The sequence below is a fragment of the Pungitius pungitius genome, chromosome 10 (genome assembly GCF_949316345.1).
Source record: "Pungitius pungitius chromosome 10, fPunPun2.1, whole genome shotgun sequence".
Lineage (NCBI taxonomy): Eukaryota > Metazoa > Chordata > Actinopteri > Perciformes > Gasterosteidae > Pungitius > Pungitius pungitius.
Window position 1 is genome coordinate 17,042,517 of NC_084909.1, and position 24,951 is coordinate 17,067,467.

At 45.1% G+C, this 24,951-nt stretch overlaps 1 protein-coding gene across 10 annotated transcripts in view; it reads left to right on the forward strand.

Moving 5' to 3' along the window:
- lrrfip1a (leucine rich repeat (in FLII) interacting protein 1a) overlaps positions 1-24,797 on the forward strand; it is a 33,577-nt gene extending 8,780 nt beyond the window's left edge. Inside the window, exons 2-28 of one of the 10 annotated variants that reach the window (XM_037487702.2) lie at positions 4,920-5,006; positions 9,110-9,127; positions 9,274-9,345; positions 10,178-10,219; positions 10,451-10,501; positions 10,676-10,711; positions 11,396-11,443; positions 11,521-11,562; positions 11,651-11,707; positions 11,963-12,022; positions 12,433-12,498; positions 12,922-12,984; positions 13,397-13,474; positions 13,838-13,936; positions 14,292-14,318; positions 14,554-14,679; positions 15,177-15,248; positions 16,043-16,213; positions 16,406-16,498; positions 16,724-16,816; positions 17,000-17,092; positions 17,302-17,446; positions 21,994-22,043; positions 23,512-23,632; positions 23,735-23,814; positions 23,895-23,999; positions 24,101-24,797. In XM_037487702.2, coding sequence (XP_037343599.1) covers positions 4,920-5,006; positions 9,110-9,127; positions 9,274-9,345; positions 10,178-10,219; positions 10,451-10,501; positions 10,676-10,711; positions 11,396-11,443; positions 11,521-11,562; positions 11,651-11,707; positions 11,963-12,022; positions 12,433-12,498; positions 12,922-12,984; positions 13,397-13,474; positions 13,838-13,936; positions 14,292-14,318; positions 14,554-14,679; positions 15,177-15,248; positions 16,043-16,213; positions 16,406-16,498; positions 16,724-16,816; positions 17,000-17,092; positions 17,302-17,446; positions 21,994-22,043; positions 23,512-23,632; positions 23,735-23,814; positions 23,895-23,999; positions 24,101-24,208 — 2,103 coding nt within the window. In that variant the 3' untranslated portion in view covers positions 24,209-24,797. Of the gene's footprint in view, positions 1-4,919; positions 5,007-9,109; positions 9,128-9,273; positions 9,346-10,177; positions 10,220-10,450; positions 10,502-10,675; positions 10,712-11,395; positions 11,444-11,520; positions 11,563-11,650; positions 11,708-11,962; positions 12,023-12,432; positions 12,499-12,921; positions 12,985-13,396; positions 13,475-13,837; positions 13,937-14,291; positions 14,319-14,553; positions 14,680-15,176; positions 15,249-16,042; positions 16,214-16,405; positions 16,499-16,723; positions 16,817-16,999; positions 17,093-17,301; positions 17,447-18,402; positions 21,783-21,993; positions 22,044-23,511; positions 23,633-23,734; positions 23,815-23,894; positions 24,000-24,100 lie in introns of those variants that run through there. The other 9 variants (XM_037487692.2, XM_037487693.2, XM_037487696.2 and 6 more) reach the window with 9 other exon arrangements.
- Positions 24,798-24,951: the final 154 nt, after the last annotated feature.

Sequence of the window (24,951 nt, forward strand, 5' to 3'; positions counted from 1 at the left end):
GAGAAGCCAGTTGTAGCCCATTCCTCACAATCAGGAGTGTCTGGAATGTTCCTGACACGCAGCATATGAGCTACTCTAGAAGGTTGTCATCAGATGCCTTCTGTATCGTTGTAGTACATGCATTCTTGTTTTCATACACAATATAATACATGGCAAATGTTACTGAATTTGGCCTACAAGCCAATTGAATGATTTGACAAAATGATCCCATCTAAATGCTACTAGTTTCATTTTTTGGAGCTTTCAACAATCTTCATCATTGGATGAGTTTGCTGTAAAACAAATACTTTCATTTCATCAATTCAGAACCTCTTGACATTATTTCCTTTTAGAGAAAGTGGCCCGCACTGCCCGTGTGTGTACGGTTTCTAAAAAGGAGGGAAGACTAAATGTGGATCAGTTTCTCCTCCTCTTCCACATTCCACTGGTTCTCTTTCCAGAGTCTTTTCCTTACCCGCTCGATGCTTCCTGTCTGCTGCTGGAAAGCGAGCACACAGTTCACATAGTTAAACTTCTCCATTTGCATGAGTTAAGTAGATTTTCAGCGCTGGTGTACTTTTCTCTCTTCAAGGGTTTGGAAACAAAGGCCTAATTTGAATGAGACGCTGTTTAGTTGACTCATGTCTGTGGCTGAGCCACCCTTTTAAGCAACATTGGGGTGGTTTATACGGTTTTGCAAAGTGTAAACAATCTATTTTCCCCCCAGTTAGACATCACAACCTTTAAGGGGATAACTGGCCGACTTGTTGCATCCACTTAGTAGTCCTTTGTACTCGGTGAAACTGCGTCCTGTGTGGTGCCTGTCAGCGCTGCCTGTCCTTTCAAATACCCGTCCATTTTGGTTGCTGTAGGCTGCCGCTCGGGGCGTGGGAAGACGTTAGTGGCACCAGTCTGGCAGTTAGTTCTGGAGGGATGCCGTCACAAGTAATGAGTATACACAAGGGTTCAGGTTGACATATGCCAGGCCAATAGGTGTGTCTTATGTGGTCACACACCGTATATGTAGGGCTGAAAAACACTATGTGGTATGTGTTGAATCAATCCGTCATTTTGACTTGATAAAATAGCTGTTGCTTGATAAGTTAGCCAGACCAGGCTACAAGTAAGGAGGAGATGCAGGGTGTTGCAAAGCGCACCTAAATTAGCCTTCTCCTCCAGTCGTCACTTTTCGTTTATTGTCAGCCTTTAACATTTCAAAGGCAATGCCCCAGTATTGGGAGAGGATCAGTTTTGGTACTGAACTAGCTCATTTGCTCTCAGGAGGGCTGTCCCCCCTGCTATATTAGAGCACATTTGACAGAAACAAAGAGCATATAGGTCATTATAAATAGCTGCCGAGGAGGAAGGCTGATGTGGGATCTATCTTTTGGCCCATCTAGATGCACCTACAGTACACACTCTGAGGAACATGTGTGGACTTCTCGCATCATCCAGGATTCTACTCTACTTCTAGTGGCTCAAATAGTGTTGTGTTATTATATCTGCAAGAATACAAACCGCCAGCCACTAGTTTATGGAGCATGATGTTTGCCCAGTAATTCTGCTTAGTTGGTTTTGAGGTGTGTAGTAAACCCGGTGGGTGGAGCCAGCTCGCCTGGCGTCTGGTAAGTGAGGAACGCAGTCATGCACAGGTGATCATGACTTATTTCTTGCTCAGCAAACCCGCTTCAATGTAAAACGGATTGTCCATCCCAAAATCTAATCTAATGTGTGGTGACTGGTGATTAGAGGCGTCCGTTTCAGTTACTTCCTTTTGATAGTCAAACAGCCTTTAACCAGTAACTCCCAGGTTAATTTGAAGGCCCGTTCCATTGACATATCAAAAACTTCATCCACATGTTTAGGTTTGGTCGTGTAAATGTTATCCCTTTTAATCTGTATTTTCTGTTCGCTCTGCTGGAATATATTGTCACATTTTGATCAGGTCATGCGTGGCTCCTGTAAACAGCCGGTGTCCTCTGATATTGGTTCTAAATGTTTTTGTTGGTGGTCAATGTAAAGGCTGATCAGAGGATTCAATCAGATGCAAAAAGAAACCTGTTCAATGCTGAATGCTCTCTTTGGGTCGCCCTGAGAGCGATATTTGACATAACTTGACCTAGTTCAAATAGGTTTAACTGCTGTTAAAAACCTACATTGTATCCCGTAGCATTATTATAAGTAATGTCACAGCTTCAACAGAGGCTTCATATATACGACTTAAGTGTGCTAAATTAGTAATAAACTTAGTTATTTGTTCCAATGCGCTTGCTTTTAATCTGTATTGCGGTTAGGCCGGTCTCACTGCATCCGCACATTTTCAGTGTCAAGGAAGTTGTCATTAACAGGAAAGTCTAACTTGGTGTGATATGATTGTCTGCATGCACCAGCATTGTGTTGTTTTGTATGTGGTAGTGCAGCACCCACCCATGTTGCCTACATTTAGAACAGCTTTTGACATATCAGCCAGATATTTTCAGCCCAAACTGATGAAATCGGGTAACCATGTCTTTCTTTTCTTTTTTCTCTTATCGAAATGAAATTAACAGAAGGTCTTGTACAAGTTTAATCATTTAATGACATTTGGTGGTTAAGGTTGTTGACCCCATGCTAGATAGCTGGAGTAAAGCTGTAGAATCAATGCTCCGTCCTGCTGAGAGCAAAGGTGTGTGTGTGTGTGTGTGTGTGTGTGTGTGTGTGTGTGTGTGTGTGTGTGTGTGTGTGTGTGTGTGTGTGTGTGTGTGTGTGTGTGTGTGTGTGTGTGTGTGTGTGTGTGTGTGTGTGTGTGTGTGTGTGTGTGTGTGCACAGAGCAATTTGGGACAAATCTTAATTAGATGAAGTCAGTTTTTACCGGGGCAGCATTCTGTTTCAAATGGATATCTTGGTACCCGTTCAGGAGGAGCTTGGCGCCCAAGCTGTCTGTACTGATGCTACTACTTGACCTGGATGTAGGGGGTGGGGCATCACAGGTGACAGCTTAATTACCTTGTTCAAATGTGCTATGCAAAAAAACTTTCTTTGCTGTAGTTCCACTTATTAAACCAAAAGGAAAAATTACTACTTGACAAATGCATTGGATGTCTTTTGGGGAGTCTTGGCAACAGTCTCCCAACCAGCTAAGTGGTGAAGGTGATTACAATCTCTTGCTAGGTTCTGGGCAAATGTATCTGGCACAGGGTGTTTTGAATCTGTGCAGGGTACATGAAATCTCAAGACTATCAAGATTATCTGGATGAAATGTGCTGCCCAGTGAACTTCCAAAACACACACACAAAAGAAGGGCTGAGAGCAAATCATGCGCCCTTCCAACCTGAGACCGCTGGAGCAGTTTGCTCACAAGAGCCACAGGTGCAGAAGTCTCATTGAGTTACCGAAAACGCCAGACAAATATATATTTTTACTATTCTGTTAAACCAAAATTAAAAAGCAATTTCTTGATTTTCACTAGTTCTCAGTTCCAAGTTCTTTCAGTGACCATTGTGCCTTTTTGTCCATGTGTGTACGTATTCATGTGGTCGCCTCCTTGAGATCGCTTTAGTTACTGGAACCCCAAATTGTTTTACTGTATTTTTTTTTTGCCCAGTGAGACTAGGATGATACACAGTCTGTGTAGCACACACTTACCGTAACACCTTCAGCTATTAAAACCGTTCAGATATTAAAATGTTCAGCTCCTTTCAGACATTCCTGCTATGTCTTTTCAGCTTTTAAGCTCTTATGATTGAATTTATATAAATCATAAACTTTTTTTAACATGGTTTCCAATGGAGTTAACTTTTTCTGCTTTGCCAATCATTCAGCTAGAAACACCATTTAAACTTTAAAATGTTGACAAACGTCTAACCCATTTTATTAAAAATACAGCTTGTTGATATCATGATACTTTTTTCATAATCACTTATGTTTCATTAGTTTTTGGGTCCCTTTCTGATTTTTTTTTGAGTCTTTCAAATAGTACTACAATGACTACTAATATTGCTAGTACTTCTAGTATTTCAAATGGCATTAATACTAAAATGACTTTTACTACTACTACTAATATCACTAGTACTTCTAGTAATGCTACTAGTATTTCAACCCCCAATGGAGGACATTCTTACTGTAATGTTTGATGAGGCCCATCAATTAATAACTTCTTAGTTTTCTTAGCTTAGGGCGACTGTGGGTGATGGGGGGGGAGCGCGGCCGTCTTCCAATCAGAGGGTTGGCAGTTTGATCCTAGGCCCGACTAACCTGCATGTCCATGTGCCCTTGAGAAAGACACTTAACCCCAGCATTGCTCCTCTAGCTTTGACTACAGTGTGTGAATGTTAGTCACTGATGGGCAGGTGCCACTGTGTATGGTAGGTCCTGTCATTAGTGTATGAATGCGTGTAAATAAATGTATTTCCGGTGATTTTAAAAAACTTTCTGTGTATCATCCTTTTGTGTAAATATCGCATGTTTCTAAATTTAGGTGGTGCGGCTTATATTCAGGTGCGCTTTATAGTCCGAAAATTACGGTACACAGCATACGCACTCTCTGAGAGGTCCTTTTTAAGGAGAAGGCTTCGCTGTTAAAGGGAGCAGAGGGAATGCCTTGAAATAAGGAAATGTGAATTCACACTAACATTTCCACATTGTCATGAGTGCATGTCTGCATGGCTCTCTTAGATTCCCACCAGGCTGTATACTTCTAAATACAGTCAAAGGACACTGTATACTCTACATACTGGTAGTCCAGTCCCCTGTCACATACTGCAGTCTTTTTTTAAAGTATTCTTTTTCCCTGCCGTTACCCACACATTATTAGGAACTCTGTCGAGGGACTGGGCCTCCACTCATATGCGTGTTCATCATTTATGAATGTGTACCACTTTAGTCCAGCTGAATTGGCTGCCATCTCACTTGTCTTTTTTTTCTTTACTCTCTCCTATTTTTTCCTCTTTCTGCTGCTCAGGCCGAGGCCAGGCTTGCAGCCAAGAGGGCAGCCAGGGCAGAGGCCAGAGAGATCCGCATGAAGGAGCTGGAGCGACAGCAGAAGGAGGTACGAGTCCACACACGCTCTCATGTTTCAAATTGTACCTACAAAGGTGGTCCTACATGTGTCCCTTCTATAAAGCTCAGCATTGGTGGCAGGTCAGCTATTCATCTCCCACTTATACGTTGATGTTTGTCTCACCAGGTGCTGCGGTCCCATAGCTTTATTCTCCGTGACCCCACAATACTAAAAGGATTCTTGCAGTCCTGTTGCTTGTTTGTTGTTTCCAGTTCAGACCTAAAGCGTTTCCTGCCAGCAATGCTTTATGCTTAAATCCCAGAAGGGGTGAGGGAGGTTAGGGGACAGAGGTGTAAACAGACTGCTGTAACTGTTGCACTGAGGAGAACTGCCAGGGATTTTCTAAGTTAATAAGCAACAAAATGGAGAGGAACACATTATGTGCACATTGCCTTAGAGAATTTGCAGCCCATTGGCCCAGGGATTTATTCTTTGAGGCCATCTGAACATGTGACATTACTGGCATGCTGGTGATAGTTTGTTACTAGTGCAGCGTGTCGTTCCAAACCTGTGTTCTTGTTTTCAGCCACTCAACAACACATTCAACATTCCTATGTCGTGCTCCATTGCTGAGCAAATATTAAACTGGTAAAGAGCTACTTTCTTTATCGTGTAGTTTCCCACTGTAACGTTAATCACGGTCAGCCAGAGCAATGTGATGAATGTCCACAAAGCGGCTCACTAATTCCTCTCTCAGAAGGGTTTAAACCGTTTGCATCTCAAGCCAAATCTGTAGAAAACTACTTTCATGGAAACTTCTGGAGGTTGTGGAGATGAAAAACCAAAAGCAGAATGTCACTCCTTAATGTGGTTTAACCATAATGTGTCAATAAACACAGAACAATTATTCACATTATCTGTAAACCACACAAACATCTGGTAGAAAAGTTTGAAACTTAGACAAAACTATGGTTAAATCCCCTCCACTCAAATAATCAGCGCTCACCTGTCACCAGTCAGCTAAAAACAAAGAATGCAAATCCAGTCATGAAGACGTCCTACAAATGAGATGATCAACTATCTCCAGAACAATTTTACAAAAGAGTTGTTGCTTCTGATTATAGCGAACCCTTTTCCCAATGAGGCCCACTGAGATAATCGGCATTTCCGAGCAATTATTCCGCAGTAGAAACACTGATGTGAAGCAACAACGGTAACAATCTGTGTGCGCACACAGAAACACACAGGCCATTCGCATTGTTAAGCTGAGCGTGTTTGTGTGTCCCTTAAACCCCTTAGCCGAGTTCTAAAGTAGCTTAGCGTGAGAGTGTTCCTCCGTCCAGCCCGGTGGAGCGGCTGTTGTCGCCTTGGTGCTGACATGAGCGATGGGCCACCGCTCTCATAGCCACCTCAGGGACGTTTTTCTAGCCTATTGAAGACGGGACTTGACGTGGGATAATTGGCCCCCGTAGCAGCAAACAAGACGCTGTTGTTAGCCTCCTCTGGTCCGAGCTCAGATCTGTGCATTCGGTCCGTTGTAATCCCTCCTATATGACCGGCCACGGTGTTCCCTGCTGACTGCCGGAGGATGCAACCTTTCCTGGCTCCCTGAGGGCAGCAGGACGGCCGGACGTCGGCTTGCGGGGAGGGGGCTGAGGGCCGCCCTCATCGGGCGCCCGAGAACCCCCCCGATTAGGAAGGGGAACTCGGTGAGTTGAGCAGAACTGGTGCAAATGTGCAACCGATTGTGTAACTTGCGGCTCGCGCTAATTGGTTGTCCAGACTCGTAATTGGAGATAAGTAAACAAGATCCCGCTGGTCCGTTGCTGATCTGCTCTGCACTATACATAGATCTTTATTTTCTTATCTTGCTTTTCTGGCATCTTTTTGTATGCAAAAGGTCAAAACAGAGAGTGAGATATTCAGAGCTCATGTAGCACAGGATGTTGTAATGTATTCCTCTATGTCAAATAATAAGGCCCATGGTGTGTTTATTCTTCTCTCTAATGATGAGGGGAAAATGAACAGGGATGTTTTGTGCAGAAATAATGGGAAATTGGAGCATTACTTTATTCATGCACATGTGACACATACCCGTAAGACAAGTAGCTCAGACTGCTGCTATGCACAGATTTGACGGTGTGTGAAAAATTCATACTGGATGGAAATGTTATACTGGTTGAAACGGAATATTGCATAGTCCTAGTGAGACCCTTCAGCCTGACCTCTATGCTCCATGTCCCCTGCTTATAAGGGGGGGGTGACTTTGTTTCCATGACTGGACCACGGTGGCCCGTTCTTTGAGTCTGCTGCCGCGCTGGCTGTGAAGTGTCATCTCGACCAATGCTGTGCATTCAGACTCCCATTGATCTGCTGGGACTGCTCAGGTTGCTGATGTGATGCCATGCATGCAGAGGTCAGCCGAGAGTCACATGCTGGGCACGCATACAAGGGAGACCGTGGTATAAAAGTGGATGGGGAAAAAAAGATCTATTTCACATGGGGAAAAAAGGAACTGTGCATATTTTATGACACACTGTTATTTAATGTAATTTACCTAACCTGGACCCGTTCTATGACTTGAATCTGGTGACCCAGTGATGACCTGGCCTTCCTGCCCTGGTTCCTCAGACATATCTGTTAACAGTAATATCAGAGGATACACAAGTACCGATGAGGGAAACTATGCGGGTGGTGAGTTCGGAATAAGATACATGAACCATCAACCTGATGCCTCGTGAAAAGATACAGGGTTTGGCTCTGATCGTGAGAAGCTCTACTTTTATTAACCACTCAACAGTGTTCAAGAACTCTATGGCTGAAGGATTATCAGGACCGCAGAAGTGTTCCCACAATCAGAACTTCATCATGGCCCTGCACGGTATGGCCAAAAATCCATATCACGGTATTAAGAAACATTCTGACGGTATCCCGGTATATCACGGTATTGCTTTTTCAAGTAAAAACATTAATTCATTGACCCCGAAAACTGTTCGCTGCTCGCTGGCCAACTTGCTCGCAACTGGCCGGCGAGTTAGCGTGTTATGGCTGCAAACGGCCTACCCGAACAGCTGTTCACGCTGGGCAACTTGCTGGCGAGTTAGCTTGTTTTGGCTGCTAGTGTTGCCACCAGAGGCTCGACAGTCTTTGCAATAAATCATTTTCTGATCTAACGTAACTTGGACTGATCTAACGGACTCGGATTTATCAAAACAAAAGACCCTCCAAACAGACACAGCTCTTCTCTTGGGCATACATTGTGTTGTTCCTCCTCTATCGCTCTTTTCCGTGTTTTCATGTAACAACAGTTGTTATTTCTTGTTGTGAGCTGTACCCAGCATGCAGTTCGGTGGGGACATTTTTTATAAATGTACAATTATTAGTATTACAAAATGTTTGTGTCACAAGCTGTTGTGTCGTGGTGTTTTACCCCGTTAAAGAGAGTTTGTTGTGGGTTATTCATTGTTGTTATAACCATGACTCACTCTCAACACACGTAAGACAACTAGCTCAGACCGCCAGGGCGCTCTGTGATGACGTGCAAAAATAAAATCTGCCGCATGCCAAAAAGCAACTTCAGTTGTTATGGCGTAACACCGGTATGAACGGTATGGGAGAAATCATACCGTAAGTAGATCTTATACCGGTACACCTCAAGGCCGTGCTGCACTTTATGGTTTAATACAGTGAGAAGTAACGCTATTCCATTGATTGTCAGAAACTCACAGCACAGCGTGGTCACGTGATTCCTTCAGGATCCATAAACAGAAATCTAGTGGCAAAGGTGTATGTTGATTGTTGTTCCATGTTAATTCCGCAGCTGATCTTCATGTCTTCTGTACCTGCGTGTAGATGCCATTGTCACAAGACTTGTTTATTTCATGATCGTGGGAACATATTTTGGCCCACTGACGCTGACCTAAAAGAACCATGGTAATACTCTGCAAGGGAGCCTCACAGGTCTTCCACTGTGAGCAGAGGCAGGTACCTCCCATTCATGAGACCTGCCTCTGTACATTCTCTCTGTCTCTGATCTGTCCCAAGGCCCATTCTGACATGTCTGTCTGTCTCATTCCTGATCCTGGTTTCTCTCCTTTTTCCTGTTCTCATGATCCCCTCCCATCTTCCTCTTCCACCTCTCATCGGCGTAGATCTTTCAGGTGCAGAAGGTAGGCCTCCGGCTGCTGGTTTCCACCTCTGACATCATTTGATTTCTGCATGGTCATGCTAGTACATCCCTGCTTTGAAATTTGCCAAAGAAAGTAATAGAAGTTCGTTTACCTCTGTTTTCTCTTTTTCACCTCCTGTCCCATAGAAATATTATGGCTTGGACACCAAATTAGACGACCGCACAGACAGCAAATGGGGAGATATTGAACAGTGGATGGTACAGTGTCTGTGCTCTGATGACGGCACTAGAAACACTAAACCCTGTGCATGTGTTTCTGTGGTACTCATTCTCCCTCTGTGGAGGCTTTTGCACTGTGCAGTCTGCGTTTGAATTCCACATAATTCCTGTTGAGCCTTTTTAGAAAATAACAGATTATAAGGAATCAAAGCTTGGCCATTAACGATAATCCACTTATTGTAAGGAGAGGGGTGGGCCATGGCTTTGAATCAGCCTGGCCATCTGCCCTTTTGGTGTGGCACTGCATGGGATTTACTGTGTTGAATTCCCCACTTAGGTCACTTTTTTTGGACTTGTCCCAGACCGGCTGGATACGAGTGTACTCATATGTACGTAGTGTGTGTGGCTTTTCATTGGACTAACTGCAGTGTTTTAAGTAATTCCTTTAATGCTCGTCCATCTGTTTCTGGGTGTCTGCTAGATTACTAGCTCTGAGTGGTGTTTTAAAGAACCTGCATGTCTGGATGAAAGTGATCTGGATTTGTTTATTGCAGGAATTGTACAAATGTATTTAAATTAAGCCAAAGGTCAGTCCTATAACCTGGTTTCCAGACGTCGTATCATCTGATGATGATGAGTTTCCCAGAATGATTTCTGAAAACTAATGAAATATCATGATCCTAATATGAAACAAACTAATCGTTTATGACTAAGTTTATGAATCTTATTGGCGGGAATGGAAACATGTCATGTTGCTGAGATCCGTGAAAAGACTGACCGTAAAGGTCATTCAGGCCTCTAGCGCCCTCATCCATCCATCTCATTGATCTCTCTCTCTCTCCTCCTCCTCCCCCTCCCCACCGTCATCCAGGAGGACAGTGAGAGGTACTCACGTTCTTCGCGGATACAAACGGTTTGTAGCCCTCAGTCTGCCTGCATCTCCTCTGTAGCCTGGTCCTCCCACGCCGGGAAAATGTCAAATGAATGTTTGTACTGTAGTGTTCCGGTCAATAGATATATTAATCATAATGACCATTCATAACAAGCAGAAGAAACGGACTACGGTTTATTTTCCACGTCATGTCGCTCACACACAGTGTTTCATAAACCCCTAACCATCCGTTTCAATCTGTCTCTCCCACAGCTCTCAGACGACGATGAGCGGGTGTCTGTGGGAAGCCGGGGCAGCGTCAGGGTCAGTATCACTCAAACAGCACATTCCCTCAATGGCTATCGCACACCTTTTTGCTTCATGAATATCAAAGACCGACCTTGTGGCTGTGTTTGATAGCTTGACAAAGTGCTATCAGTTTGGGTGGCACGTGATGATGATGATGATGATGATGATGATGATTCTCCTCTTGCACAGTCTGATCTCGATGCAGTTGGGGCTTATGGTGGAGGGGTAAGAGTTGAAAACTTGCTGTGACTAACAGTTTTTTTTGAGAAAACATGGAGTAAATCTGCCTGTCTTTGTTTCTCTTTGTAACACAAAGCATGCAAGAAGGAAATTTGAGTTTGATATTCTCTCCATTGGCTGTCAATTTTTTTATGGATTCTATATTCTTCTATAATTTGAAATTGTAGACATCCAATTTAGTGAGCTGATGCAATGAGGAATATGCCGGAATGGGCTGTGATTGTTGACTAACTCCCTACGTTGGTAATCCCATCAAGGGATTATGTTCGCTCATGTGCACTCGGGAGCCTTGACTACCTTGGAGTCAGTTACATTTGGTTTTGACAAGAAGAACACTGTGTGCCATAGAGCCGCCATGCTCCAACCAAAACACAGCACGCTTTATTTTTGGATGTTCACTGCTTTTTTTGTGCTGTGCAATGTGAAAAAATAGCTCATATTAATCATTCTAATCAGGGTAGGACATCCAGGATGTTTGGCTCAGACCGTTTAATCGTTGAATCAGTTTATTTGATTTTATAGCTTGATGGGGGAGTGGGGCGGTATGAGGGACGCCTCCTAACACAAACTGCCCCTTTGCATTGGCTGTGTGATGTGTTCCTACTGACGCTAACTCATGAAAACGTGGTTACTGTGTATGTACCGTCAGTGTTCTTTCTCTCACACAAGGACTCAATAAAGAAGTCAAAGAAAAAGAAGAAACATAAGCACAAAGATGTATGTAATACTTCCTCCTGTGATACACAAGTGTCCTGAAGCGAGGTGTGTTTGTGACCGCTGTTCTTTGTTCTCAGAGGAGCGGCTGTGATGACGACTACAGCGTCGTCTCCAGCAGGGTCAGTAGCTGTGTGTTGCATGCGGCCTGTTGTAGCGCGTTTCTGGGCCCACTGTCACTCATCAGCCTCCTCTCTCTCATGCTCTCAGAGCTCGAGACTCAGTGATGAAAGCAGAGCGTCTCGCTCCTCCAGGCTCGATCTCACGGTGCGTGTTGCCCCCCACAGAGTAGCTGACCCTTGGATACCTGGCACCTTTGATGCTGTTGGTTGTTGTGTGTGGCATCATTTACATGTGGAAGGAAAGCTGCTGAACAGAAGACATGGCATATAATTGTCCCAAAACATACGTTTTCAAACCACTACCAGCCTGCCAAGTGTGAATCCGTTGAATCCAGGTGGCGTTGAAACCATGTGCCGTCAGAGTGGTGTTTGATATTATCACCTGTGCCCCCCACCCCAGAGCTCCAGACTGAGTGATGACACCCGGGTGTCTCGTGCCTCCAGACTAGACCTGCAGCCGGTGGGTGGCATTGCACCGCAGACTATCGTCAACTATATCATAAGAGATAAAACGCTTGAATCATGTTCCTTTAGGGCTTTCAACCAGTGATGGTGTTAAAATATAACATTGATAGAGGCATGTGGTGTGTTCTTAACAGTTCCTAAACACGCTCTTCTGTGTTTCTCTCAAGGAGACATGGACGTGCATGTATGTATTTTATAGCTCTATGATGTCTGGTACTACTGATCCCAGTACTGTAATATTTCTTTTAAACATTACATTTTAATCTTTAGCCTTTTGCCGAGCATGCTGATTTCTGTCTGTATACAAAAGAAGCTGCACTCATGACCTCCAGAGGTGAATGTCAGGTGCAAGTTGGGCGTCCTTCTCTTTGCTCCTTACTTGTGTTTCCTCTTTCCTCGTTTCAGGCCTCTTATGCTTCCTCAGACTTGTACAGCTTCAATGGTCTATCCTCTTCCAGAAATGGCTACCAGGTCTGTACACAGCCAAAGACCAGAGACTATAAACACTGTTGCTGCTAGTTGACCTTTGACCTCTCTGTGAACAGGAACACAAGGACAAATGATTACACAGTGTGAAATGATCCTTCAATGTCAGGTTTCCCAAGTTAATCTAAGCTAAAGCAGCTCCTTACTCCAGACTCCCTCCTCTGCTCTCAGCCCTGCAGGTCACTCAGTCAGCTCTATCGCAGGGTTGGTTCCATTCATTTCCCCCTCAGCTTCCACCCACCCTAACTTCCACGTCTTCTCAAGCTACACCACTTGTAGATCTACCTTTCTAACTTCACTCAGCATTCACGTCTCAGTAGGCCTTGTTTGTGAATGAAACCAAAGACCGATGAGGAGAAAAGTTGTGTGTGTCCGTGTGCTGATGCACTGTTTGTGTGACCTGTGCAGAGCTCCTTATATGAAGACGGCCTCGGCGGCGGGTCACAACGAGTCTCTGGCTCCAGCTCTCGTGTAAGACTCTCCTGGAGTTGTTGGTTTGATGCATGTAAAGTCAGTGAGTGGAAATAAGCACACGGGTCCTTTGCAATGTTTGCTTTAAATTTTCATTTGAGTGTCTTTTGCATGGAATTTGCTTTGGACTTAAATGTAATTGATTTAAATCTGTCATTGTGTGCGTCGTCTACAAGGACATTTCAGCAGGTTGTGATCGGGGCATCGGTCGCCTCCAGCATGCTTTTGCTGCTGTTGGTGTAAGAATGAGGATGGTACTGAAGCATTTTATTCTGGAAGCATTTTAAACCCAAAGGGATTGCACCAAGCAGATCAAATGGAAGGATACATTTTGAAAAAGTTGCATGGACGTGCTTGTTTGCGTGTTGCCTCCAGCTGCAGCCAGAACCGTGACGGTGTGTTTCCTCTGCAGACTTTACAGTACTCTAGTTATCGCAGCTCTGGCTCCAGAGCCTCGTCAAGGGCCGGTTCGGCCCGCACCAGCCCAGTGGTGAGCTCACCCACCCAGACACCCTGCTAGCAACCCTGGGGTTTAGAGGGAGATAAGGCTTTGTAACCATATGTGTGAACCCAGTGTACAACATTTTGTGTGTGCGTGTCAAAAGGATGATTACATGATGATTTCTTGGCATGGTTTGTAGAATTGGATGTGGAAAAAACTTGTGTATAAAACACAGTATTTTGTGTGTAACCCTTTTTTTCAGTTTTGAAAACAGCACTATAGTGTGTGTCGACAGAGATGAGTTATATAATTCATTCTCTAATGATCTCTGATGGGAAAGAACATGAGAAACAAGCTTAGATGTTTTTTGTTTCTCTGTTGCTCTGCATCGCCCCCTGGTGGTTGGCGCAGGAACACAGCGGCTCCGTTGCCAGTTTTCTGAGGAGCTCGGCCGGTAGCGGCGGTCTCCCCCAGGACCTGGACGATGTTACTATTCCTGACTTTCCCCATGTGAGTGGCTTTGCCGCCGCAGGAGGTCACTTCCTGTTTGGTTACCTGTTGCCTTCCTTTCTGTGCACTTGACCCTGCAGGAAGGGCTGATCGTACCCTGTGTTTGTGTCAGAGGTCAACTCCTGGGTGTGTGGTTACAAGCTGTAGATGTGTCTGTTTTTAACACATGATCGGTTTGATGGTGCGCTTTTTGTTTTGGGGATATTTGACTCTTTGCCTACGGTTTATTTGCATTATGTTGTTTATTCTAACACCTTTGTGCCCGTTGTGAGGATTTTGGGATTTCCCTTCCTCCCTCAGCTCGTCTCCTCGGTCACCATCTGTTTGCTCTAACTTATTTTCTTTGTCTTAACAGGTGGAGGACAGAGATTATCTTGAGAAGGTGAGTGGATCACATCACTGCATGCTGTGTATGTAAAGGGACATCATATAGATTCTGATCAATACATATTTATTCCTTCATCACTTCTTAATGCGAGAACATTTTTTTTGTATTTTTTTCCTTGTGAAAAAATAGTTTTGGCCGTTGATATCATTTGTTTGTGAATGTTGTTCAGCTGTTTTTCACCAACAGCAGAATGCAAAAAGCCATTTGTGTAATGAATTCTCTTCTTCAGGGGTCGCGAGCAGCTTCTGCCTTGACTGCAGCGACCCTCACCTCGGTAGGCGGGACATCCTCGCGGAGAGGAAGTGGCGAGACGGCCATTACTATAGATGCAGAGACTTCTATACGGGAAATCAAGGTAATAGTTAAAATACTGTATGTGTAAGATCTGGTTGTATCTAAAGTAAGGTAAAGAGTTTGCTTTGTCTCATCTGGGCGACCGTAGAAACAGTGTCCTCTGAAGGGCTCATTATACCTAAGACACAGCCATTCCTACTTTAAGAGTATTCATAATATGCCATTCATAATAGATCCCCACAAAAGCTACACACTGGGCTCTTTATCAAATTGAAGTATTTACACATTAAAACAATCCTAAGAACAGTAGAAAAGCAGTCACTTCTCCACAGAGCTTCCTTTTCCCACGACACATGAGGGTCACTGGATGTCCCTCTAGTCCTCTTAAGGCTCACAAGAGGAAAGGAGTGGATGTAGCAGAAGGACTGAAATGCTGTTGTGCTAATTTTCATTCCTTCTACAAACGCTGAGTGGCTTTTCTCCTCGCTGTCTAATCTGTGAATCATCACCTCTTCTGATGGCGTCACTGTTTGCTTACTGCCGCTGACTCTTCACCAGGAGATTCACGAACTGAAGGATCAGATTCAAGATGTGGAATCCAAGTACACACAGAACCTAAAAGAAGTCAAGGTATATAAGCGCAAAAGACCAGAGTCACTGTTCACTAATAGGTTTGCTGTCCCTAACTTCCTCCTCTGATGATTCAACCCTTGTTGTGGTTCAGATATGCAGTGAAATATCAAGGCAAATTGTTATTCGGGCAATAAACCAACAGACACAATAGAGAGAGCTGACACTCTCCATTAACTATTTTAGAACCAGGAATGCTGCTCCAGAAGAGGTACAAATCCAAAACACATTGACGCTAATATAACCGCAGTAAGGCAGCTCGATCAGTGGTTATGAATCCACTCAGCCCGAAACCCCTGGAGGCCAACAAGAAAAGACGCTGATGGTCTGTTATTTATATGATAAAGGATGTGGTATGCGTATTCCACATGTTTGGTGTGTCTAAAAAGACGAGCGAGCGAGACGAATGCGTACACCAAGCAGAGGAGCAGAACAGCTGGTTGACCTCTGCCGAGGAATTGCCCTCAGGGATCAGACCCCCTTATGGAAGGAGATTTAACTTGATTCCTTTTTTGAGGCTCAAATGCTGGGCTGCTGTCAGGCATTCTCACTTTTTTGAATTTTTCTGGGCTTAAGTTTTCTAACTTGGCAAACTGTTAAAGACGAGTCTGCATGTTGCATTGTGTGTGGGTGTGGGGGTGGGGGTGTGAGAGAGCCTACACTTAACATATAGACTTAACATGGTACACAGCTGTGCAGGTAGATGATTGCATGGTCTGGAATTGTCTGCCAGCTGCACCCACCTGTTACACCAAAGCTGATGTTCTTCTGTTGTCTTTGTGCCATGACATCAGGATGCTTTAGGAGAAGTTGAGGAGAAGTACCGTAAGGCCATGGTGTCCAATGCCCAGCTGGATAACGAGAAGAACAACCTGATGTACCAGGTGGACACGCTGAAGGACTCGCTCATGGAGCTGGAGGAGCTGCTGTGTGAGTCCCGCCGAGGGTACGAGGACAAAGTCAAGGTACAACAAACCACGTGTGGCTCAGTTCTGTCCTTGTAGGTTTATTATTCAGGCCTGCTTCATATTTAGTTAGGGTTACATAATGTTTCAATGAGGACAGCGTCCTCGGTAGCATCGCTGTGATGTTTGGGAATGGGGTGTGTAATGAGTTGGCTGTTTCTATTGAATATAAATAATTGTTGTTCCTCACAGGAATACGAGCGAGAGAAACACAGCCACGCTTTGCTTCAGTTCCAGTTCACTGAAATGAAAGAGACGCTAAAACAAAGTGAAGAGCTGCTAAATGTGAGTATTTGTCCCTTAGTGTGAAGGTACAGAAATGGCGCTTCCCATTGGCTCAGAAGGCCGATGTGATTAAAAGTAAAAGGCCTTCTTTTGACTGCGTCAGTCACCTAGAAAGGCCGCGTTGCTCTGCTTTCTTTTTGCTCACACTCTGTACATGCATGCACTGCTTTTCTCTTTCCTACTCTTTCTACATCTCAACCTTGCTTTCCTTCTGCTGCTGTTTAGGACATCCGTCAGCTGCGTATCAAGCAGGAAGGTTTTGTTAGAGAAATCTCTGACCTGCAGGAGACGGTGGAGTGGAAGGATAAGAAGATTGGGGTACGGCCTCTGAGCCCTAGGCTGCCAGTTTTGTGCTTTTGGTTGATCTTCAGCATTCACTTTTAACCACGTGGAATCAGAACTTCCTTTGCACGAAACTGAATGCCAGCTTTTTTTCTTCCCCTTCTTCTCTCTGGTCCATTTTCCTCTTCCGTCTGTTTGGCACCACGCTGCTCTGCTCAGGCCTTAGAGCGACAGAAAGAATATACGGACGCTATTCGCATTGAGCGAGATGAGCTCAGGGAAGAGACGGTGAAGCTGAAAGACATTCTGAAGGTACTCAGTCAGGGTCCTGTGTGTGTACTTTTGGGTGGTAAAGTTTTGAATATTGTCACGGTAACTAAAGCTATAAAGAGAACCATATTGTGCATTATTGGAAATATATATGCAAATATATTTGGTATGTGTCTGCTTTATTTACATACAGTGTTTCCATTGTGGCTTATGGTGACGGTGTGTGTTTGTCTCTTACCTGCTCTTTCTAGAAACATGGAATAGTACTGGGTCCTGATCTCAACATCAATGGAGAGCTGGGGGAGGCAGAGGTGGCGGAGTCCCCCGGTGTAGACCCTGTCACCCAACCGGCTGCAGACTCTCAGAGCACCCCGACGGAGGGCCACAGCATGCTCGGTAAACCTTAAACTGTCTCAAGGCCTTCAGTCCAAAATGCTTTACAGTAATGATGGAACAGAAATATTATGCAATCCACATATAAAGCCAGTAGATATTCTCTGACAATGGATATCTGATCCAAGTGGTTGATTTAAAATTTCTGAATTAACTCTTCAGTTCCCACTGTTGTGCTCGTGGATGTCAAGTCTCTAACTGTCACATTTCTATTTCTGTCTGAAAGGATAAGTCTGGTGATGTTCTGCATTTGTCTGAAGAATGAAAGTTTATTCCTGAGTTTGAGCCAAAAATCTTGTGCTGCCGACCAGACGAGAGCCACAGACTAGTTACAACGGAAAAGAGCTTTCGTTTGAAATTTGTCAAAAATAAAATCTAGAGAGACGCCAGCCTTATCCTTTCAGAAAGCATCTATCTAACCTCTTAATTTACTTTTGAGACTTACATGCTCTGCATGCTTCTGAACCCCTGGGGGCTTCCTTCTCACCTCCTTCACCCTTGTTATCATTATCAATGTTTTGGCTTTTGATTTGGTTCTCTTGCACCTTTTCATCATTTAAGCTAACTCGTACCTCACACCAACAGGGTTTATGTTATAAAGCATTTGATAATGATTTAGATGCAAATACTATATGTAAGGAATGTCTCCTATACATAGAATACCATAATGTATACATCTCTAAAGCAGCTGGATTCTTCTTGTGTTGATCGATGTGCTGGGAATCAAGAACGTACATTTGGCGTTCTTCCTGCCTTTCTTCTTCTTCTTCTTCTTCTTGTGCCTCTCCTGGTCATCTTGGCTCTGTGCTTCTCTTCCTGACAACTGCAGCAATCAGGTGTTCTGCCTTACCTTGACTTCTGCTGATGCACTTCCTCGTGAAGATTACAGTTTTGAAAATCATTTCTTGAGTCATCACCTTTTGTCCCTCCATCACTGAGTACTCTTCATGATCTCTCAGGCAACACAGAGGAGACTCCGTTGAGAAGTAGCAGAGAGGAAGAGGCGGCTCCAGAGCAGCATCGACTAATGTTTGACGAAGTAAAACTGCATCACGTGAGCTGTGATGCACTCTGTACTGCTGCTGGTGTGTCCACTCTGGAAACATCTGGAGAAGAACCAGCAACATGCTTCGAGGAGATACAGGACACAGATACAGGAGAACAAAATGTTGCCAAAGGTGCCCTCGTCGAGGACTTGAATGTTATTGATCGATCAATCACAGAAGCCAAAGATAGAATCATTTGCAGCCCTCAGCTTCAAGAGATTGTAAAAAGTTCTGAGGGAAATGTTCCAATAACCAAAATACCCAAAGGGGGAGATGTAAGGGAGATGGAACCCGAAGTCCAAAGTGTTAACTCAAATTGTGATGACCTCAGAGAGTCCTGTGAAAACCTTATTAAGGAACAACACAACAAACCGGAAGATGGAGGCAGCGACCTGCAAAGTACAAAATCATGTCCTCAGCAAATAGTTGATGTTTTGACAGAAAGTTTACGCGATGAGGGCAACCAGACCGTGTCAAACACTGAACACCAGCAAGAGCCCGAGGAGGCAGAAGAGGCAGAGAACGACGAGGCGGAGGAGATGCCGGGTAAATGTCAGCCTCAGGGCGCCGCTGCTTCAGGGAAGAAGAAGAAAAGGAAGCGGCGAGGTAAAAAGAAAGGAACTCACGAGGATAAGAACCAAGCGAATGAAGGATCTGATCCAGAAAAGGGCAAAAAAGAAATTCACAACAAATTGGGTGCAAAGAATAATGGGCCACCAGCAGAACCCGGACTCCACGGCTCTGCTAGTGGATCCCTCGGTGAGCCAAGGGTGGATAAAGAACCCAGGGACCCCAATTTTACCAATGAATCGCTGACGGAAGCAGCAGTCGAACCTGTTACAGATGAGCAAGACCACCAGCACGAGGTGGAAACGAAACCTCCAGCAACTCCCGAAGAAGAAATGATGGATAATGTTACAGACAAACACAGCTGGGGACTAAATCTGGAAACTGAAACTGTAAAAGACGTAGAGGCAGTGGCTCTCGCTAAACCTATTTCTCCCAATAAAACTCTCAATGACTGCAGAAAGGATGAGCGAGATGAGGAACAAACTGTGGAACCTGACAAAGTAGAGGAGCTGGGAGCTAGATCTGTAAGTCCGGTTCCAGAGACCAACCTCAGCACTTCTGATCTCACTGTCACCGCTAAAGGCGCTGAGAGCACAGATGGCTCGTCCACTGTCATCCACGGTGAGTCTCATGTTGTTCAAAGTGTAGAGGATCAAGTTGGTTCTGTCGATGCGATGCAATCTGATTGTGCCACTAAAAACCCAAAGAACGCCTTTGAAACCAGCTGTAAGGACAACGAAGAATTGCATGTCCTAAGCAATGAGGACATTGCTGCGGATCCATCTGAACCCACAAGGCACCCTGAGAGTAAGGAGAAGGCGTCCCAGTCCCAGTCCTCCCCTGATGTCTCCGCCGACAACTCGTCTGGCTCAACGCCGCCGGCAGCACAGAACTCGTGCAACGCTGACGCTTTGGTCCAGGTTTCTTGTGGCGGTCCGGAGGAGGCTCCTAATGGGGGAGATTCAGAGCTAAAAGCAGACAGAACCAAAGAGGAGGAGCTGGACAGACGCTTGATCCCTGAAGATTTAGTCGAGCCAGACCACTCGCCTACTGAAAGTGGGGACTGTTGTGACAGCGCATCATTAACAGAAAACCCTGATGGCTTGGACTCTGTGAAGAGTCTGGTAGAGACAGTTGGAGCAGTGCAGGCTGAACTGGGTCACGGAAGCCAGGACGAGTCCGCTGCCAAAGTATCCTCTGAGACCGAAAAGATCAATACCACAGACGCATTGCAAACGTCCGACTCTCCCAGAGGAGCCACGGAGATCTGTTTGTCATCGGAGCAGGACCACCAAGCTGATCCAGAATGTGGAAACCAAATGAGCTCAAATGATCCGCACAGCGAGAGTCCGCAATCACATGAACCCAGCAAAGACGAGCCCGAGGATGAAGATGTCTCTCAACCCACCCTGCGGGATACCGATGAAGAGGATGAAGGCCATTCTTTTGATTTCGACGACATGGACTCTGCCGTAGCAACAAGTCTCCTGGGAAACCCCAGTCTGGAAGAAGTGGAAGAGGGAGTTGAAGTCATGCCGGACGAAGGCAACGATGGTAGTTCGACAGGTGCGGATGGCGCAGACGAGCCAGCGGAAGGCCCGCGCGATGGGGGCCACCGGGGAGACACCGGACCTTCAGACAACCCAAACTCCCGTGAGGACGCCTCGTCTCAGCAGGCGGAACGCATGGAACTCGTGTCTGAAAAGCAGACTGAGATTTTAGAGGAAGCAGATGAGCACATTCCAGAGGAAGGAGAGGTGTGTGTTGTTGCAGAGGACATCGACCAAGTGGCGTCTCTGCCCGTAGAGGAAGGACTAGATGCCGCTAAGCATGAAGATCTCCCTCAGAGAGCACAAGGGGACAGCAGTAAGGAGCCCCAGCAGGCAGGGAAAGAGATGAAGAGGACCAGCAAGAGAGGCAAGGGCAAGGGCAAAGAGGACTGTAAGATGTCTTAGTGTAGAGAGGGTATGTAGTAGGGATATAGATCACTTCATCAGTCTTCGCTTGGTCCTGTAATATACCCCTTTCAAAATAAATATATGTTTGTCAATCATTTTGAATTGAGTGTGTGTGAGCCGTCTAAAGGACAGATGTCAGAACCGCTACCAGAGCATAACCTGCACGGTGATGGTGGATCTCACTACTGGACAATATCCTGCTATGTCATGTGACATGGGTTGTTATTATTGCACATTCATCACGCTGCTGCTGCTGGTGATGAGTCTTGGAGGGACAGCATCGCATTACTTTTCCTCTCGCTACAATCTACGACTTGTTCATTCCACAGGTGTATAATTAAAACAACGTTTATGTTAATTATTCATTTGTTGGTTAGCAACTAGCTTTTACATGTTGCACCTGTAATTCTGATGATTAAAATGTAATTAAAAAGTGCTTGGAGGCCCTGATCTGTTCTCAGGAGTGATACCGTGTTTGAATGCTATTTCCATGGACAATAATGGGATGTGATACGTGCATTTTAATTTTAATTTTGTTGCAAAAATGCCAATAAATGCCCTGCTGTTAACACCTTGAAAAGTTGATCTAAATGCATTTTTTGTTGGAATGAACAGTGCATAATGTCTCCATGTAGGTCTCATGTGTTGTTGTACCTCAGAGTGGTCGCGTAGTGGAAATGTGCTCTTGCATTGACACTCTACTCCACAATTTGTGCATGCTAACAACCCCTAACCCCCCCCCACCCCTCCCCCCTCCTCCACACACACACTCCACTCCATCCCTCCCCCATGGAAGCCTGCGCTGTTGCATGCATCAACCTCCCCCGAGCACTCCCATCATCTCCTTGGTTCCTCCCACCCCTGGTATGTGAACTACTTTATACTCAAAGACGGATGGCAGCAGCGGTGATCATTTTCTAGAATGTTTTTGTGATCCACGACGTTCCATTTCTCTAACGTGTGTTTTATCTCTCAGAGATTCGGCTGAGGAAGCTGGTGGACGAGCGGGAAAAAATGATCGAGCAGGTGTGTTCTTGATTTTTCATTTTTAAATCGTAACTTGTGTAAATAGCGACTTCTCGCAATGTGATATCTTTCCACTTGTGTATATGGGTTTGTCCCGTTACTATAAACATAAAGGAGCCTACGAGTCACCTCAGTGCAGGGGCTGGAGGCGGTGGTTATAAAGGAGAGGAATTCTACATATAGGTGTATATTTATGTTATAAGTGAACAAATGGAGACAATCAGGGAAAGTGAGAAAAAGAACATTAGTCATGAGAACGTCTGCTGAATAACTATCGACAAATGGGAGCTTTCCTTTTTCACTTCTGTCTATTTCAAACAGAACATACTGTGTTTAGCGCACTAGGAGCAACTCCTATGAGTATCAAGACACTAAAGTCTTTAGGAAGACACCACACAAGGGTTGACCACCTGGTCTAAATGCATTTAATGCACAAAAATGCTTTAGCAGTAGTGACCAAGAAAACCAAATGATAACATTTGTTTAGGAACAGAGGGAATGCCAATGTCAATCTTCTTCTGTGCTATTGAGTCCTGTTCCTTGACCAGCATGGACATGAGTAGGGTTGGGTATCGTTTGAATTTGAACGATTCCGATTCCTGGTTTTGATTCCGGTTCCCAGGGATTCTCGATTCAGATTCTTTTAAGAGGCAGGGTCAAAAAAGTTTAAGTTTAAGATATTTTAAATGAGCTAGCTGAAGGAAATAGTCTGACCTTCTCCATCAATGTTAATTCTATGAACTTTTATTAACTTTACTATGAATTTCTAACAGGGCTGTTTTCAAACTATTATTAATATATTTTAACAGGGGTACACTTTCCTCAAGAGAGCTTTATTTTTGAAACCTCACAAAAACATTTACACACTAACGCTTGGAGCCAGAGGAAGAGGCAGCGGACTCTCCCAAACCCAAATCAGGGACACTTTCGCTGACGGGGGGGTGCTAACGGTCGACAGGGGGGTGCTAGCACAATCTTTTTTTTCTTTGCAGCGCCAGCCTCACTGCTCATTTGAACAGATAGGACAGATCCGCTCGGGCCACCCGGCACCCGCGCGCACACTAGTCTGATGCGTCACAAATTCACAACAAGCGGGACGCTATCCATGTTCGATCGCGCTGTTACGCCAACACTTCCGGTGGACGCTTCTTCGTTGGTGTTCAGCGGTTTCTACTTCCGGTCGGCGCCGGCCGACTGAGAATCGAAACTAGGAATCGAATTTAAAACTTTTGAACGATACCGGGTAAATCGCAAAGCTAGTCCCGATTCTCGATACCCAACCCTAGACATGAGCACACCGTAGTTCATTTAGAATTACAACCTAAATACTCACTGGAGCAGCCGCTGTGTATCAATCCAACACTGCAAATAGTCAGGTTCCTAAGTTCTTCCTTTTGATTGCTGTTTGCTGAAGACCTGCATCAGCAGCATGGTATTGGTCATTTTATTGAGCCGATGTGTCCTGCAGGTGAAGAAGCTGAAGTCCCAGCTGGATCTGAAGACGCAGAGGAACGGCACAGACAACACTCTGAGCCCGGACAGAGAGGTCCTTGAGAATGGCAACGATCCCAACTTGATAGAACTGCAAAGTGAGTGAACAGATGCATGAGAACTATTACATATAAACACTATACTGTATGTATATAGCTCGTTGCAATTACATTTGATTTGCTTTTGCTAAAACGTTCCAGGAGACTCGAGCAGGCAAATAAGTGACTTTAAGTTCAAGCTTGTGAAGACGGAGCAGGAAGTGACCGCTTTGGAACAAAATGTAAGCTGAGAACCATCCTGATTCATAGTAGCTTTTCTCACCTAAGGAGTGGTTTTTGATGTATTTTTGGGGGTTTCCAGGTGACCCGACTCGAGGGTCAGGTGTCGCGCTACAAGTCTGCAGCAGAGAATGCGGAGAAGGTGGAGGACGAGCTGAAGGCGGAGAAACGGAAATTACAGAGAGAGGTAGAGTTTACTTCCGCCGTAACGACAGAAAGACGAGCCGGACCTTTGAGAAGGCTCTGTTCTAATTTACCTCCCCCCCCCTCTCTTGTGTGATCCAACAGCTGCGATCAGCACTGGACAAGGTCGATGAACTCGAGTCAAACAACAGTCACCTCTCTAAAAGACTGGAGAAGATTAAGTCTAGTCGCGGCATGGCACAGACACCATAGAGATGTCACCTCACTTCCTGGAAAAGACTTGTGCTGCGTTTCTGGCTCCTCTTCCTTCTGCCTCATAGCCAACCCTATGAAAAAGAACAAAAAAATATCCCAAATCCTATTTACATGTAGAATAGAGAACAACAACAAGCAATGTGCCATTTCTGTCTGTCTTTGTAGCGTTGAAGCGCCCACCTCCGTACATGGAGTTGGGGGGGGTCGCTTTGTGGGTTCAACCCCGGCACTGCTCCGCTGGAAGGGGGACCCTGGACTTCCATCAAGAGTCAACATATCCACCTGTCTAGCTCACATGGAGGACAGTGAGACTGAAAGGCGGATCCCGGTGGGGGGGGCACTACCGAGCCGCGTCCACGACCCAAGAACTGTAATCAATGCTTTGTGTTGGTCCTGAGGGTTCAAGGCCAAACGTTTTTTCTAATGGGTTTCAAAATCATTGAACCCAGCCCCCCCCCCCCCCCCCCCCCCAACAGGGACTCTGAGCTGCTTCGCTGTTTACAAAGCTTTGATATGTTTGTAACAACTTCAACTGTCATCTTTTGTGCAATAAAAGCTCCAGCCATATTGGTATGCGCGAACACATGCTGCTTAAATGTTTCCTTTTGAACATGGTTCCCTGAGCTCGATCCTCCTGACGTGTTGCCGCTGGGGGCGGAGCCTGGCGGTTCGTTCTCCAGCTTTTAGAACTTTGGTAGCTTTGAACACTTAAGACCACAGCTTCTGATTTCTTTATTCAG